This window comes from Molossus molossus, unplaced genomic scaffold, assembly GCF_014108415.1.
Source record: "Molossus molossus isolate mMolMol1 unplaced genomic scaffold, mMolMol1.p scaffold_m16_p_12, whole genome shotgun sequence".
Taxonomy (NCBI): domain Eukaryota; kingdom Metazoa; phylum Chordata; class Mammalia; order Chiroptera; family Molossidae; genus Molossus; species Molossus molossus.
Window position 1 is genome coordinate 87,917,277 of NW_023425347.1, and position 19,294 is coordinate 87,936,570.

At 37.1% G+C, this 19,294-nt stretch overlaps 1 protein-coding gene across 2 annotated transcripts in view; it reads right to left on the bottom strand.

Annotated features, from left to right (window-relative positions):
• Nucleotides 1-3,010: 3,010 nt before the first annotated feature.
• Nucleotides 3,011-19,294, bottom strand: part of CLIC4 (chloride intracellular channel 4) — a 69,485-nt gene continuing 53,201 nt past the window's right edge. For both annotated transcript variants that reach the window (XM_036255269.1, XM_036255270.1), the window contains 3 exons: nt 19,031-19,137; nt 6,343-6,524; nt 3,011-5,686 (listed from right to left, as the gene is read on the bottom strand). In XM_036255269.1, the coding sequence (XP_036111162.1) occupies nt 5,522-5,686; nt 6,343-6,524; nt 19,031-19,137 (454 nt within the window). In that variant the 3' untranslated portion in view covers nt 3,011-5,521. The remainder of the gene's footprint in view (nt 5,687-6,342; nt 6,525-19,030; nt 19,138-19,294) is intronic.

The following is a 19,294-nucleotide window of genomic DNA, read 5'->3' on the forward strand; positions in this document are numbered from 1 at the left end:
CTCCAAAAAGAAACCCCATACTCACTAACTTGTGGAGTCACTCCGTTTTTCCTCCCCCAGTTCCTGGCAACCACCAGTTAACTATAGGCCTCCGTACACTTGCGTATTTCACATAAATGGAGTAATACAATATGTGGCCTTTGTGTCTGGCTTCTTTCACTGAGCATCTTGTTCTCAAGGTCCATTCACAGTGTAGTTTGTATCTACTTTTTTATGGCTGAGTAGTATTCCATTCTTTGGATATATCATTCTGTTTACCCATTCATCAGTTAATGGATACTTGGGTTATCCCTGGCCCCGCCTCCCCGCTTTTTTTACTTTTACGAATAACACTACTACACGCATCCATGTAAAAGGTATGTGGACATGTTTTCAATTCTCCTAGTTACAAACCTAGGAGAGGAATTGCTGGATACGTTGAACTTTTTAGGAACTGCCAAACTGTTTTCCAAATCAGCTGCACCATTCTACATTGCCACCAGCAATATATGAGTTCTAATTCCTCCACATCATTGTCAACACTTAAAATTGTCATTCTTCTTGATTACAGTCATCCTCGAGGGTGTTTGTGTGTACAATTCTGATTTACATTTCCCTGATGGCCAGTAAGGTTAAGCTTCTTTTATGTGTTTATTAGCCATTTGTGTATCTTCTTTGGAGATATCTATTCAAACCCTTGGCTCGTTTTTAAATTGGGATGTCTTTATCACTGGCTGTAAGAATTCTTTCTATAACTGAATACTAGATCGTTACCTACAACATATTTAGACAGTCGTGCCACCCCCAAAATACCCCAGACCTGTTTGCAGTCAATCCCTCATTCCCAGTGCCCGGCAACCACAAGGCTGCTTGGTTTCGAGAAAGCCCTGCCTCATGAAATCTTGTCTCATCAGTTTGTGCTGTTGTGGGAGACTTCACTCTGCCTTTCGGAAGCCCCTGGCTTGGCTCCTAGCATGTCATGTACAGCTCTGAAGTTCAGCAAATGTCCTGAGAAAACCAGCCATGTGTGTGAGGTGTCTCAGGTTTCGTGTCCTGTAACCACGAACCTTACGGTTTTCTTTTCTCCAGCAGAGAGCCCCTCTGCATGGACCAAACCACCTGTTCCAGGCCCAGGATCAGTAGATGCCCCTGGGGAGAAACGGGCCACACCATCAGTTCACCTCAGAAAGACCCTCCTCTGAAACTCCAATTCAGTTAGTCTTTATTTTGCTTCCAGTTTTCTGATACATAAAAATATTATTTGGGTGTTTTAAATCATTTTTCTTTTCTGGTAGTTGCAGCAGGAGTGTTGTGTTGCTGCGGCCTACTCCACCCTACACACTAATTACTGTAAGCTTTTAAGTCTTTGCATGTTCAGGCAAGTTTCCTTCCCCTACCCCCTCCAGATACGTGAACTATTTGGAGACATAATTCTTCCAAATGAATTTTTTAAATCAATTTATCTAGTCCCCCTCCCCTACAACAACAAAGAAAGAAATCTGTTGCTATTCCATTGGAGATATACTGAATTTATAAATTACTTGAGACAGAATTGAAATTCTCACGCTTTTAAGTTATCCATCCGTGAGCATGGTAAACCTCTCCACTGGACAGATTTCTAGCATTTTTTACTTTCCTTCATAAAGGAATTGTACACTTTGTTAGATTTGATCCTAAATAACCTTATTGTTTATCTTTTAAAGCACTTTGGGGGTGGAGGGGGGAATATGTTTGTTACAAACTTTAAAAGCTCAAAAAAGTATCTTTGACGATTTCCCACCCATTTTCCTCAGTCACCATCTTCCCCCAGAAGAAACCAGTTACCAGTTTATCAAGTTTAATATGGTAAATATTAGTATATAGTAGTTATATTGATTTTTGTTCCTCATTCGTATATCTAGTTATCTGGCTCACTTTTCTTATTATTTCTAACAGTAGAATTGGAATTTCTTTTATGTATATGCATTCATCGACAAAGAACAATCATTTGGTGAATTCTTTTCAGTGGTTTTACTGCACTGGCTACGATGCCTCTAATAAAGGAGCTGGAGATAGCTGAGATAGAGGGTGATCCTGTCTCATTCCTGACTTTAGTGTGAGGGCATCTGTTTCATATTTATATATGAAATGTACTGTAGATTCTTGGCAGATGTCTTTATCAGATTAGAAAAAAATTTACCTCTGGTCCTATTTTACTAAGAATGAGTATCATGAAAATTTTTATGCAATTATTTTATGCACCTATTGAGATTATATGGTTTTTTCCCTTTAATGTATTAATTGTGCTAAACCACCCACCTGTAGAAAAAAAGTAGTCTCAATTAAAACACTTTTACCCCAAGTTGTTATTTATTTTCATGAGGGGGGAGAAAAAAGAACCTTTATTGATAGTGAAAATATACTTTATTTTAATACAATAGCTGCCAGCAATATACTGGGTCCAGAGAGACCAAAGAAAATACAAGCATTCTATAATAAGCTTTCATTTGTCTTTTCAAGTAATTCTAAAGAAAATACTCCAATTCTGTTCAACATTATGACTTGGGGAGTTGAATTTATTTTTCACAATAAAAATATAATTTTGACAGCCCCAACCTTAATTTATAAAGAATGAAATAAAAAAGCCCATACAGTATATCAATAATGAATGCTTCCCTCTCTCTGAATCAAATACTATTATAACCAGTGTAAGAAATTGGTTGATCAATAAACTTGATGAAATGTGTATAAAAACGTTAATGAAAAAATATTTTTATTTCTTATCATTTTTACCTCATAGATTTTTAATATCTATCTACATGCATTTCTGGGGAGATCCAAAACTCAACAGAAGCAAAACTGCCTAAATTCTAGAGTTGATCAACTTAGGGTAAAAAATAAATGTCAGAAATCTCCTAATTGTATATAGATTGCTCAAGGACTTAAAGTTGTGTAAGCCAAAGTTATCAAGAAATAAAGTCTTATATAAATTTAATCACAAGTCAACAATCCTAGTAAAAGAAGATAAGAGAACTGTATAGAAAAATCTACATTTAACTTTTAAAAAAAAAAAAAAAAAGGAAGCCATCAACTGAAATAGAGAGCTTGGGAAATAGTGAGAGCTTCCATTCAGACTCTAATCTTGTTGGTTTAAATGAAGGGGTAAATGATTCAGTAGTTGCAGAAATAATATCAGGTGATTTCCATTATATCAACCCAAACACTACACAAATTGCTATGCAAATCTCCTAAGATTTAAGCTATGATCTCTATACAAATATATAATAGGGAAAAAGAGCTTTTGCTGGGATCATCCTATTTACTGGCTTTTGTCTATCTGCCCATCTCAATTTCATGTGACTAACTTCCCTGATAAAGTAATGAAGTCTTTACAGAGAAAAAAATCATTCTGCCTTCATCAAAATCTTAACAGCCCTACCTTCCTTGGACATTGAGAAGGCCAGATAGGTGGAATCAAAAGATAATTTGATTTTTAAGATAGAGAATAAATATCCAAGGCAAAAATGTTTCACAATTGAGTTTCAGAATTTATTTTTCATCACTCTATTTCAAGGGATGTTGCTCTTTCCTCGTTAACCCTCTACATTGCACCACTTAGTCCACCATTCACTGGAAAGAACAGTCACCCCTTCTTCTGAATCTTTTTCATAATTTAAGCTCTGAGGCAAGGTTCAGTATCAACCGAATGCCCAGTTACCACTATTTAAGACTAGGTGAAAAGTGATGATGGCTGCCTGTGTACTGGTGCAGGTGTGACATTCTCACCCACTGAAGCTGCTGCTATACAATTTCACAGCAGACAACCTGATAGTACTTCTTCCTGGAACCAGATAAATCAGCATCCAATATTAATTACTAAACGGTGGGTGCTCAAACTTTTGATCAGCAATAAGGAGTTTTAAGAAAGGAAAGCAAAAATAATCTCCCTGAGCCAAATGGATACAATATGGAGCTTTTCTTATTTTCTGTACTAATTACTGGTAGGTTAAAAAAAATGCAGTATGCTTATAAAAATCAGGCTGCTTCCATAAAGCCAGTGCTTACTAAATGTTAGCATATCTAAGGGAGAAAATCATTGCCATTTCAAAGTAATATAGTTGAAATTTCCAAAAACAGCCTATGAGAAATAACACTTGGTAGGTATAAAAAATTAGCAAAAATGTATTATAATCTCAACCCCATCTTTGGAGTAGTATTTAGAAAGTCCAATTAAAAAAATAAATACACAGCAAACTTCTGTTTTATTTTCACAAAGTTCATCCTTGTTAGAGCACAAAAAAACCCTAGTTTAGGACTTCAATTTAAAAATACAAACATGCAGAGTGCTATTCCTCAGTGTGGCTGTAGAAAAATTTAATTGAAGGAAATACAATGATTAACATTAGACAAAACTGTAGTAAATACGTACTCACCATAGCAACTACAATTTAGCCCAAAAGGAGTGAGCCAAAGATCTAAGAGTAAATGGGGGTGGAATGAAAAAGCTGCTAATCTGTGTGTTTTATTTTCAATAAAGGATGTATAATGCATTCTTTAGATTACCCACATTAAATATGCTTTAGAAACAAAATTCTACTTGATATTTTGACAAACCCACCCTAAATTCCTTAGGTTAATGTCTGTGTTACTTTTTACCTTACTAATCATTGTACTGCTGTAGCTAAATCAACTAAATATCAGTTTATGTAGTGTTGCTCAAAAGATCTACAAACAGCAAGGTCTATGCTTACTAAAAAGGAGCTTTTCAAAATAAAGGAAGAAAGCAATAACGTTCCAAATGGATGGCACTGGGCAAAATAAGTATGGCGAATACCACATTTAGACAGAATATAAGGTGCCCATTGATTTATCTTAAACTTTTAGCTTCTACATAGTGTCAGAAGTTATAATTGGTCTAAAAGATAACTGCTTTTAGGAAAGTAAAAATCCATGTACAAAGTAGAACAGCAAAATCTGTAGTGACTTTCTGTAGAAGGCTCTCCTCTCTGGTGGTGACATCTTTCAGGTACATCTCAGGACAGACTAAACTGAAACAGAGTATTCTGATACAGTAGCAATCCTTTCATATACTCTTACTAAATATTATAAAAGTCCAAAAATACATAAATATTCCTTGTACCATGCATTGTGCACCAGTTTGGGGATGACTGATGAGGTCACGGTTACTATTTTAACAGTTAAACACTGCACCTCAAAAGTCCTGCCATGAAAACACAATGAAAGGACACAATGGTGAGGGCTCTAGAGAGATGGCAAGTTACCTCTAAAGGAAAAAGTTTGTGATGAAGTGTCTCCAAATTAGAAGAGAGGAGGATACGGTAGGGGAGGTAGGCAGGGTAAAAGAATTTTAAAATAATACTGCTTAGGAGTGTATGTTTAAAGATAACTACTATACCTTACTATTCCTTTATCCTAATCTTCAATAACTGCCATGTTCATGCAAAATAAAATTTCTACTTTATAGGAAGAGGAGCAGTCTGTTAGGAAAAGCATATTCTTAATCAGGAAAAGATGTGATGACAACTCTCTCATAAGTGATATTTTACTTGGTAAGTCTTTTGGCTACATCACTATATGCTATTTCAACCTCCTTATCACTGGGACAGGTATTAGTGAACTCATCCCTGCTATAAGCATTAGTTAAGTATCTCCAGATGCCAGTCATTCTTTTTGGAATATCAAAGTTGCGATATTTTTTGGCCACCACCTGTAATACAAAGAGATCAAAAGTAAACATTTATTTTCCATGTTAACCAGAAATATCTCTGATTTTTAAGGAACACAGATTTTGTGAATCTCTGAGAACTTCTTCTATTTGAAAGAACGCTTAATGTCCTCTATACCATTCTCATCAATTTCACCAGCGAGGGGGAGCATGAAGTCAGAAGTCGCCTTCGTTCCCACTAGAATTTTAAATAATGATAAGAACTGCAAACTACACCAGAGATTCCGAAGTGCGACACTGACAGCAAACACCTGCCCTGACTGTCAGAGAGATGGCCAAGAGCCATCCATGGGCAGATACTCTAAAAAACACACACTATTTTAGATCTCTGTTTTTCTTGCTTAATCTTTACTGTACAACTGGTATTTACTACTATCCTATTTAACAGTGTCTCACACAATAAATGCTCAATAAATTATTTTTGCCTTAAATAGAAAAATATAATATTCCTCTTTCTCATATGTCTCAATGTTAAGACAAAATTTTCCATTTAATTAACTCTATTGCCTAAGAGCATTAAATCATACTATTTGGGGGGTTCCCAGTCATATGTTAAAAGATCAGAAAAGTTTACACAGGAAGTGCAATCTCAGTACATAACAGACTAGGTCTAGTGGCGATGTGGCCCCACGCCCTACCTTGACAATGTGCAGTTTGGGCAGCAGGTTGCAATCAGCCAATGTCATTTCATTGCCATCCAGAAATTTACGTGTGGAAAACTTAATGTCCTCCATACTATTTTCATCAATTTCATCAGGGAGGGGAGAATTTAGATATTCATCCAGTTTCTGCAGTGTCTTCAAGAGACCCCTCTCCAATGCTGAAAGAAAGATGGGAATATTATAAGAAGGAGAGCCTCCCAAGGCCCAAAGTAGAAGTGTTACTCTTCCAGTCAGTAACTGTCCAATGCTAACTCTGACACTATGCACTAAGAACAAAATAGACAAGGTTCCTGCTCTCTTGGGCTTATTTACATGGAGCAGGGGGTGAAACAAACAAATTTGTTTAGATAACTACAAAAACAAGTGTGATAGTTTCAGATACTGGTATCTGTAAGATCTTAATAAATAAATAGCCCACATACAAACACATTATGGCCTACGACACGGTTGATGTTTAAACTGAAAAACTGGGGAGAAAAATCAAACCAATTATTTCAAATCTAGGGAAGAAATCCTGCAGAAACAGATTTTTTACTCTCAATTTTAAGTTCTATTCCCCTGGAATATTTGGTTTTTCACCACAAAATATGTTAAGGCCCTGGCCAGTGTGGTTCAGTGGTTAGAGCATTGGCCCACACACCAAAGGGTCATGGGTTCGATTCCCAGTCAAGGGCACGTACCTGGGTTGCATGTTCAATCCCCAGCCCCAGTCAGGGCATGTGCAGGAGACATCTCTCATATCAATGTCTCTCTCTCTTTCCCCCTCCCCCTCTTCCAGTCTCTCTAAAAATCAATGGAAAAAATATTGTTCAGTGAAGATTAACAAAAATGTGTGTGTGTGTGTGTGTGTGTGTGTGTGTGCTAAGAAACCCCAATGCAAACAATCTGAGCAGAAAACCTGGAGTTTTTGCATTGTCTTATATTACACAGGAAGCCAAGAATAGCATATTACATAATAACATGAAAAACAGAGGTCAGACTAGAGAGCTGAATTGAGGATCTTTCTAGACAAACAGATTAGGATGCTATAACTGGTATGATTTAGAAAGAAGTGGGACAGAGCCACCCCTGTATATCTGGGAAGTCAAGTTAGTGACACTTAGCAGAGAGGAGGTGGGTATGTCATTAGAAAGGAATATGGAATAACAATAGATAGATCTACTATTATCCTTTCTTAACCTTTACCTTCCCAATCCACCTTCACCTCCCACTCCCAGAATAAATGAGTTCACACAAATGATTATAGTACTTGGTTGTAAAAGAAAGTGTTATGAGGTGACAATCTATTTAGCTATAAATCTGAATAATGTCAGATCCATTATGGAAAAAGGCAGTTTCATATGTTGCCTATTAGATATTTCACAGCAACATAAATATCTCCTAACCCAGCCCCGCTGGTGTGGCTCAGTGGCTGAGCATCAACCATGCACCAAGAGGTCGCCAGTTTGACTCTTGTCAGAGCAAATGCCCAGGCTGGGGGCCAAATGCCCAGTGGGGGGCATGCAGAAGACAGCCCATCGATGTTCTCTCTCGTCAATGTTTCTATCTCTCTCTTCCTCTCCTCTCCCTTCCCCTCTCTCTAAAATCAATAAAGAAAAAAAAAGTTTAAATATATTCTAACCCAATACCTCTTCTTCCAAAATGCCCCACCCACTCATCCCCTGGTCCCTTCAGGTAGCCCAGACAACAGACGGTGGTCTTGGCTAGATAAGGGGCTGTAGGCATAAAAAGGAATGATGGATTTTAGAGTGAAATAAGTCTGGCAGAGAAAGACAAACGCAGAGCTATCTCCTCTGACTGCACTTCACTGCACTGTGCTTCACAACACTGTGTTCTTTACAAACCGAAGGTTAGTGGCAACCTGTGTCGAGCAAGGTTTATCGGTGCCATTATTCCAACAGCATTTACTTTGTGTCTCTGTGTCACATTTTGGTAATTCTTGCAATATTTCAAAACTATTCATAATTATTATATTCATTATGGTGATACTTGATCAGTGATCTTTGATGTTACTATTATAATTATTTAGGGGTATGACAAACCACACCCATATCAAACTGGATTTAATCAACGTCGTGTGTGTTCTGACTGTTCCACTGACAAGCCATTCCTCCATCTCTCTCCCTCTCCTTGGGCCTCCCTATTCCCTGAGACACAACAATATTGAAATAGGCCAGTTAATAACCCTACAATGGCCTCTAAGTGTTCACGTGAAAGGAAGAATCACAATCTCCCACTTTAAATCAAAAGCTAGAAATGATTAAGTTAGTGTGGCAGGCATGTCAAAAACCAAGGCAGGCCAACATTCATGAGTCATGAGAAGCGGTAAAACATATCACCATTAACAGGAGTTTGGAGGAGGTCAATTCCAGCCCTCATGCACGAGATTGAGGGGCACGAGATTGGGGGATTCAAGATTTCTGTGGTGGAAACAGCAAGAGAACTAAAATAGAAGTAGAGCCTGCAGTAACTGAATCACTGCAATCTCATGATAAAACTTAAACGGATGAGGAGCTGCCTCTAATGCATGATCAAAGAAAGTGGTTTCTTGAGATGAAATCTACTCCTAGCAAAGATGCTGCGAAGACTGTTGAAAAGACAACAAAGGATTTCGAGTATTACATGAACTTAACTGATAAAGCAGCAGCAGGGCTTGAAAGCATTGACTTCAATTCTGAAAGAAGTTCTACTGTGGGTAAAATGCTATCAAATAGCATCACATGCTACAGAGAAATCATCCATAAAAGGAATAATCAACCAATGCGAAAACTTCATTGTTCTTATTTTAAGACCCTGCCACAGCCACCCCAACCTTCAACCACCACCACTCTGATCACTCAGCAGTCATCACATGGAGCCAAGACCCTCCACCAGCAAAAATATTACCATTCATAGAAGACTTGCACACTTAATAGACTATAGTATAAACATAACTTTTGTATATACTAGGAAACCAACAATTCATGTGACTTGCTTTGCTGAGATATTCACTTTATTGCAGTGATCTGGAACATGACCTGCAGTATCTCCGAGGTATGCCTAGACCATATTATTTAACTTATATGTAGAATCTAAAAAACAAAACAAAAGAACAAACAAAACAAAACTCATAGAAACAGGGAATAGATGAATGGTTATCTGGGGAGTGGGCAAAATGGGTGAAGGGGGTCAGTTGTATGGTGACAGCTAGTAACTAGAATCATTGTGGTGATTATGGCGCATACAAAGATCAAATTATGTTGTACAATTGAAAGGTAATGTAATGTTAATATCAATTTTATCTTAATAAAAAATATTGGGATACTAATTATAAATGTCTAAATTGCCATGATAGCTAAAAATAAATAAAAGACTGAATAAAATTTTTTAAAAATACAAAAAGCCAGTATCTGATAATTGAATACCTTGTAGTTTTTAATATGTTTTTTTTAAAAAGTTATTAGTCAGTGTGGTGACTGCCAGGGGAAGAGGGGTGGGAGGAAGTGGAGGAGGGTATAAGAGGGATAAATGGTGATGGAAGGAGACTTGATCTGGGGTGGTGAACACATTACAGTGTACAGATGATGTGTTGTGTGCACCTGAAACACGTATAATATTGTTAACCAGTGTCACCCCAATAAATTCAATATAAAGAAAATTTATTAGTTATGTTCACAGTCCTTGATATGGGCTCTTTCTATTATTATTATTAGATTTTAAAAGTTCTACATTATTAAATTCAGGGCTGTTTTACATTAAACTCATAGTCTACTAAATCATGAACTCCTTCCTTCTACTTCTTGTTATTAAATTCAAGTACACTTCTTATTTCCACTGCCATACTGTATGTTTTTTTTTGTATGTTTTGTGCTTCTTCTGTACCTCCCCTAAAATTCTTGGCACTCAACCTAAGCACACATGGGACATTTGATCAACATCTGGCCCAGACTGATACAGGATAATAATTAAGTAGAAAAGTGTTGATTTCTTCAATGTATGGATATGGTTCAAAGGAAACTTAGATAACAATGTAGAATAGACACTTTTAAAGTCAGATAAGTGACAACATTTGTACTTGACTGTTATATCTTTGTGGAAAACTGAGAATAAGTAAGTGCTACACATTGCTATAGAACATAATAGCCACTTTAAAATGTAAAGAACCGGTAATATATTTTTTTTTATCCTTACCCGCGGACATTTTTCCATTTTTTGTTCAGATAGAGTGGGTGGGGGAGAGAGAGAGAGAAACATCGACGTAAAAGGGACACATCGAGTGGCTACCACCTGCACGACCCAACCAGGGCTGGGGACAAACTGCAACCGAGGTACGTGCCCTTAGCGGGAACCGAACCCGGGTCTCTCTGTACCGCAGGCCGACGCTCTAACCGCTGAGTCAAACCAACCAGAGCAAGAATTGGTAATATTTTTTACTTAGGTGAATATCAAACAAACTAGAATGTGTTACATAAAATGACAGTCAATATCAGGATCAAAGAAGTGCCTATTTTATTAATAAAGGGTCACTCTAGCCATAGCCATGATCAAGGTAGTGTGTTTCTTAGAGGAAACAGTTAAGCAGAAAGGGCACTGGAACCAAGTAAAATAAACTTGAGGAGTTAGGAAAGTTCAACTAAAAGTAAAGGAGTGACAGGGAATCAAGCCATTTAAAAATAAAAGATAAAAAATACAAAGGTAATAAATATAATCTTTCATTAATCATGTGCAAGCTATTGATAATGCATACAGTCAGCTCCAATGTAAAGTTTATAAATTAACAAGAAAATACAATGTGAGAAATAGCTACGTTAGTAAGGAGATCAGGGCATGATGGAAAACTGTTCATGGTTGTGCTTAAAAGAAAAAAAAAAGAAAAAAGATACAGTAGAATCTCAGGACTATAGAAGAACTTAAAGGTTCAATATGCTTCCCATCAAAAGCTGTGAATACAGAATAATACATATTAGATATAAGAACGTGTTCTTTGATATGATTACAATGAACAGAAACATGGCCAGTAAGAAAGATAACATTGCCTGAATTCAAACACTGAAATAATGCCTGAATGAACTTGAGTGCTAAGACAAGTTTGAGCAAGTCAGTAATGGTAAACCTGTTCTAAATTGATCCTTTTTCTGAATTAATTCTCAAATATATCCAATAGAAAAATAAAATATCCCAAATTGACAAGGTTTATAACACACAATGCTTATAATCCCAGATGTAAGGCACGAACTAAGATGAAACTAACAAAACATTACAATAATTGTTCTTTCTATAATTCTGTACTTAGCACAGCACTTGCAATGAAGCTGGATTACTGTACCTGACTAGAATGTTAGGTGATTTTTCATAGTTAAAAATGTCAGAATAAAGGGTATGTTAGTGAACACAAAGAATGTTGAATTAGTCTGAACCATTTTTATGTATCAATATAAGGAATGGCCAACAAAAACAAAGAAAAATAGAAGTACCAAAGGTGCTAAAGAGCATTATTCAATAAACATAGTAAGTTCTGAAGACAAAAAACCATCACAAAGGAATTTGAAGTTGGTTGAGATAAGGAAAATGTAAAGATTAACCACTAGAAGGCAGTAGCAGGCCACCAGAAAGTAGCTCCTTGTCTTTTGTAATAAGTAACACTCTCATTCTCCTGCTGTAGTAATATTGATATCTCTAAGAAGGTCTTTCAAAGGCTCTCAAAAAAATTAGTAAGCATCATAGGGCCATACAGTCAGTTTTAAATTAATTATGAAAATCACAACACCCCTTTTTGCCCATGAGAACACAGCCAAATTTAAAAGATTAACACACATGCACACACCAGGGTCAGAAGTATGAGGAAATGAATACTTTTATGTTAGTGGGAATATTAACTGGTATAGACTTTTGGAGAATAAACTTTTCTTTACCTGTTTGGAATCTAGCATAAGGACATTCACTGGCAGCATTGTTTGTCAGAATAAAGAAACTGGAGAGCCCTGGCTAATGTAGCTCAGGGGTTAGAGCATCGGCCCTCGCACCGAAGGGTCGTGGCTTCAATTCCCCATCAAGGGCATGTACCTGGGTTGCAGGTTCAATTCTTGGCCCCAGCTGGGGTGCATATGGGAGGCAACCGATCAACGTGTTTCTCTCACTTCGATGTCTGTCTGTCTGTCTGTCTCTCTCTCTCTCTCCCTTCTTCCGTCCTCCTCCCTCTCTCCCTTCTACTCCCACTAAAAAATCAATGGAAAATATCCTTGGGTGAGGATGGAAAAAAAAAATTGGAGATAATCTAAATGTCTACCAACAGGGAAATGGTTAAATAAAAATCCACATTATGAAATATTAAGCAGCACTTCTAAAAAATGAAGTAGATCTATATTTTAAAAACTTCCACCACATAATATGTGAAAAAGACAACTGCATAATATAAATATACATTTATGTACACTGCAAAATTACATAGAAAAAAAATGCACAATGTTGGGGAAGATGTTACATAATGTGACCAAGGAGCACTGAAATTTTATTAAATTTATGTGTACACTACCTTAACCTTTTTAATAAGCAGGCATTACTCTATTACCTATATATTCCAAAGAGTAAATACAAGGCTGAAACCATTAAATATAACAAGTCCATATCTGTTGTAGAAATACAATACAATTCACTAAGAAGAAAATAAAAATTAATGAGCACTTACATGAATAAAACTATTTTAAAGCTACTACTAGTTTTGCTAAAGGATAATCTTACATAAACAATTTTTAAAGGCTAAGTAATACATTAAGGTAAAACAGAGGTAATGAGTATCTAAAGATGATTAAAGATATAATGTCATTTCATAGCTAAAATTATAAACAATCATCCTTTGATTCCAAACACTTTTCCAGAGATAAAGAGAGGAAGGAAAAGAAAATGAATCTTGAATAAAAAGGAACTAATCAGAACCTACAGATTTAATTCCTCCATTTAAAAATAGGAATTTGAACATTAAGGAATATGCCTCAGAGCATATAATAGCAGATTTTCAAAAATGTTAAATCCATGGATCTCCAACGAATATTATAAATACCAACCAGACTATAAGTAATCTATTAGTTATACATGAGAGCTTAATAAATTATATAAATTAATGAAATCACAGATCTGGGATAGGTTATGCCGAACCATCCACATAAAAGGAATTACTCATTTAATCTCTTTTGATGGTTTAAAAAATTATATAAACTCTTACTCCCAATCAAGTTGGACATGTTTTCAAAAGAATTATATATTTTATCTATCTATTATCAGTGTTTCCTTTTATTTTATTCTTTAAATCTTATGTTTAATTTGTATCCCAATCTAAGCATTAGCCCTTCAGTTTCAATTTCACTAGCCCAATACAGTAGCATCTAGACATTTAATCCTCTACTTAGAATGGGGTCTTAAAATTGTCCAAATCTTTGTAAAATATTGGATCTTATAAAGTATGTCATAGGCTGGTAAAACGAATCAAAAATCTGCCTATTCTGATCAACCATATAAAATAACAAATCCATCTCTATGTAAGTTGTTCATTGTTTGGAGAAATAAGGAGGTGGATCATTCATTTCCTAGGCTTACTGAAGGCATTTAATTGCATGAAACAGATAAGAGACTTGCAACAAATATACATAAGGGAGACCCTAATGGGTCTCCAAAATGATTTGGAACATTGTTTTCTTAAGTCTCATGGCAGTGACAGGCCCCTGTGGGGAGAAGTTGCTTGGCAACTGGAATTCTTATTTACCAATAGGTAATTTAATATAAGGCCTTCTAAGTATGCACTGTATGATCCACTGTTTTTGTTCTTACTGGTAATAGAATTCTAAGGACAGTAAGTAAGCATAAGACAGTAAGTAAACTTAAGACAGTACAAATTGATAGGGGAAAAAAAACAGAATACAAATTTATAATTAAATGACTCCCTTTCTCCTCTATTCTCTCCCCCAACTCCATCCACCAAAGCAATTTTTTTTAAAGCACATTTTATTTTTCTCTCCTCCCCACCAAGTGTCAAAAGAAATTCAACCACCTTACAGCTTCCAAAAAACACAAAGAAAAAAAAAATGTTTTAAATTATGACTTTAAGAGAATTCAAAGAACTATGTAGCAAGAGCATCTGGCTATAAAAGATAGTTTTATGATAAGAACAGGCAGAACAGAATCGAAACTGTGGACAGGAGGGACTCTAGCATAACTGTTTACTTAGTATATAAAATGCTTAGACAGAAACATTAGTCAAAAAGCCAATTACTAAGGAGAGTTGCTCCCAAACCAAGGCAGCTTCTAGAACACATATAATAGATGTAAGCCAGGCCTGAGTACTAACATTCTTCACTTTTCTCCCTTCACTGTAGAAAACAATTCATGCAGTGAATATTATTCTAGGAACCACTGAAATTCAATACTAAATTATAAAATGCTGCAATTTAAAAATGTAATAAAAAAAAGAGCCTGAAGCCTGAATAATTTGGAAATCTGTCTAAACAATATAAGAAAATCAGCAACTGTTTCAATTTTTTATTTGAAAAAAAATGCTTATTCTTGCTTCATCAACACTGATCCCCCCCACCCCCATCCCTTCGCTGCCCTTTGGTATTCTTGGCCATATGCTGCCATAAACTTCTACCCAAAAGAACACCTCTAGGCTGGCCAAGCACCTTGATCAATCACAGTAGGTTAGGGACCAAAAAAAAAAGAACACAAAAGGCAGATCACTCATTTCGGATCACCCTACACACAGAATTTTCTCCCATATATTAAATTTTGTAAGGGTGGCACTAAGCAACAGAAAAATAAGATGCTCTGTGGCGTTGTTACAAAGTTTTCCTACTTTGAGTAGACATTCATGACACAAGTTTTTTTTAAAAAACGCACACAAATGTATATTTTACATATTTAAGTATCACATACTCATATCTTTCTTCTCGAAATAGGAAAATATATGTGAAAAAACTCAATTGTCTAATACAATAATGGAGGCCCTGGGCAGGTAGCTCAGTTGGTTAAGGTCATCATCCCAATACATCAAGGTTGTGGGTTCCATCACCAGTCAGGGCATATACAAGAATCAACCAAGGAATGCATAAATAAGTGGAACAACAAATCGACCTCTCTCTCAAATCAGTAAATAATAACAAAAATTAAAATGATGACAGATTAGCCCTGGCCGGTTTGGCTCAGCGGTTAAAGTATCAGCCTGCGGTCCCGAGACCCGAGTTTGGTTCCTGCTGGGGGCATGTACCTCAGTTGCAGTTTGTCCCCGGCCCTGGTTGGGGCTGTGGTGGGTGGCAGCCACTCAATGTGTCCCTTTCATGTCGATGTTTCTCTCTTTCTCTCTCCCTCTCTCTCCCTCCCACTCTATCTGAACAAAAAAATGAAAAAATGTCCTTGGATGAGGATAATAAAAAAAAAAATGATGACAGATTAAAAATCTTTAGAAGCTGGCCTTTTGGTTGTTGTTATTACTCTTACTTAAATACTAATGCTCTCCCTATACAGTTTTGTCCAGACAGAACAATGCTTAACATCCCAAAGGAAGATACAAGGAAATTAGTGAATGGTGTGGTTAAGACAGGTACATTAAATAGGACCTCTTTCAGCCCTAGCTGGTGTGACATTGTCCCATGCACTGAAGGACTGATGGTTTGATTCCCAGTCAGGGCACATTCCCAAGTTGCAGGCTTGATCCCTGTAGGGGGCATGCAGGAGGCAGCCAATTGATGTTTCGCTCTCACAATGTTTCTCTCTCCCTTCCTCTCTGTCTACAAATCAATTTTTTTAAAGATCTGTTAAAGAGACTTCTTTCAAAGAGGCTTTCCTCCAATATACCATATACAAGTTTGGTAAATGAAATAATGAGACAGTGTCTTTTAATAAATAAAAGAAGAAAATCATATTCATAATACCTAAACAATTCTCACCATGAAAATATGACTTGAAATTAAAATCCTACTTTTAGGATACAGAGAAATTTGGAAGGCTAGCGGTCTGACCTTGCTCCAGAGCCAGCATGCCCACTGGACAGCTTCAGACCACGACGAAGCACCACCACCCAACCACCTTCACAAGTGACATACACTCAAGGAGTGGACTCCAGAGCACTGCTGAAGTAAGTTTTGTGTGGTGGGCCCCTGCACAACTGGTCCTCCAAAGTAGTCAGAGGTCAGTGGTTAGTGGGCACCTGACAGTCCATGCAGCTGATCAACCTGAGTAAATCCCTCCCATTGATATGACAATAACAAACAAGACTCAATTACAATAGAAGGGTATACAGTCCATACTAGGGGTGCACCTTGAGGACCCAGCGGGGGTAATCAGGGAGGCTGTGCCACTGGACCCTACAGGACACCTACTATAATAGGTCACCCTTGGAAGCCTAGGAGACATAGCAACTCTACCTAATACAGAGAAACAAACACAGGGAGGCAGCCAAAATAAGGAGATAAGAAACATGTCCCAGATGAAAGAACAGAACAGAACTCCAGGAAAAGAACTAAATGAAATGGAGATAAGCAATCTAACAGATGCAGAGTTCAAAACACTGGTTGTACGGATGCTCAAAGAATTTAGTGAGGGCCTCAAGAACATAAAAAAGAACCAGTCAGAAGTGCAGGATACACAGTCAGAAATGAAGGAGGCACTAATTTAAATAAAGAATAATTTACAGAGAATCAGTAATAGAGTAGGAGAAGCCAAGAAGCAAACCATCGATTTGGAATATAAAGAAGCAAAAAAAAAACAACAACACCACCACCCAATCAGAACAGCAAAAAGAAAAAGAATCCAAAAAAATGAAGACAGTGTAAAGAACCACTGGGACAACTTATAGTGTACCAACATTTGTATCATGGGGGGGGGGGGGGGGGGACAGAAAGAGAAGAGAGAGCAAAAAATTGAAAACCTATTTGAAAAAATAACGACAGCCCTGGCTGGTTTGGCTCAGCGGTTAGAGCATCGGCCTGCGGTCCAGAGAGGCCCAGGTTCGGTTCCCGCTAAGGGCGCGTACCTCATTTGCAGTTTGTCCGCGGCCCTGGTTGGTCGTGCGGGTGGTAGCCACTCGATGTGTCCCTTTCACGTCGATGTTTTTCTCTCTCTCTCTCTCTCTCTCTCTCTCTCTCTCTCTCTCTCTCTCCCTCTCTCTCCCTCCCACTCTATCTGTACAAAAAATGGAAAAATGTCCTCGGGTGAGGATAAAAAAAAAGAAAAAGAAAAAATAACGACAGAAAACTTCCCTAATTTGGTGAAGGAAACAGACATACAAGTCCAGGAAGCACAGAGAGTCCCAAACAAGGTGAACCCCAAGAGTCCCACACCAAGACACATCATCATCAAAATGCAAAAGGTTCAAGACAAAGAGAGTATATTAAAAGCAGCAAGAGAAAAAGCAGTTAGTTATCTACAAAGGAGTTCCCATAAGACTGTCAAATGATTTCTTTTTTATTTTTTTATTTTTTATCCTCACCCGAGGACATTTTTTTTTGTTCATGTAGAGTGGGAGGGAGAGAGAGGAAGAGAGAGAGAGAGAGAAACATCGATGTGAAAGGGACACATCGAGTGGCTGCCACCCGCACAACCGACCAGGGCCGGGGACAAACTGCAACCAAGATACATGCCCTTAGCGGGAACCGAACCCGGGTCTCTCAGGACCGCAGGCGGATGCTCTAACCGCTGAGCCAAACCGGCCAGGGCAAGACTGTCAAATGATTTCTTAAAAGAAACTTTGCAGGCCAGGAAGGAGTGGCAAGAGATATTCAAAGTGATGAAAAGCAACAACCTACAACCAAGATTACTTTATCGTGCAAAGCTATCATTTACAATCGATGGACATATAAAGAGTTTCCCAGACAAGAAAATGCTAAAGGAGTCACCACCACCAAACTAGTATTATATGAAATGTTGAAGGGTCTTCTTGAAGAAAAAGAAGATAAAAAATATGAACAACCAAAATGGCAAAAAATACATATCTATTGACAATTGAATCTACAAACAAAATGAACAAGCACAACAGAAACAGACTCATAGATACAGAGAACCTTTTGTAGGTTGCCAGATGGGAGGGTGATTGGAGGAATGGGTGAAAAAGGTGAAGGGATTAAGAAGTACAAATTGGTTGTTTGACAAACCTCAAAGGGAAGGGGGGGCATGAAGAGATAAACCAGACTTTATATGCATATACACATAACCAATGGACACAGACAACAGTGTGGGAAAGGCAGATGGGGGAAGGATCAGGGAGGAGGGGAGTGCAATAGGGAAAAAAGGAGGAATATCTGTAATACATTCAACAATAGAGACAAGTTTTTTTGTTTTTTTAATTGCTCTTTAAGGGTAATTAGTACAAAAATCCACTGAGGCTGATTTTAGAATGCTGGCACCTAACAATAAACAAAAGGTTTAGTAATGGACTAAATTAAGTTCTATCAATCCATTGTTTTTGATGCACCGTTAATTCTTTGCATAGCTCCCTTCACAGTAACTTCTCAAAAGAATATGAGAACAAATTCTTTCAATAAACATTTTATCACACACCTCCTATATTGCTAGGTACTGTCCCACGAGTCAGAAACAGAAAAACAGCCATTTAAGGACTTATCTGGTTTATCACCAAATCTCTGATCAACTCTGAATGCCAGTTTTTAACATTTATGGTTTTGGGGTTTGTTTGTTTTTTTACCTTCATTAGCCTCTGGTCTTGAATTCTTAATATATGCAGAGAACTTGGCAAAGATGTCCATTCCAGCAGTATTTGATTCTGGGTGTTTTGGTGAAAGCTTTAAATACCTAAATAGAAAAAGGGATAATGGATTATAGATCCTCCAAAGATACATCAATATAAATTCCCTCAATCAACAAACCATTGTGCTAGCAGTTACTAGATATCTTTTAACAGTTATTACTCTAAGAAATGCTATCATCTGTTTCCTATGATATATATTTT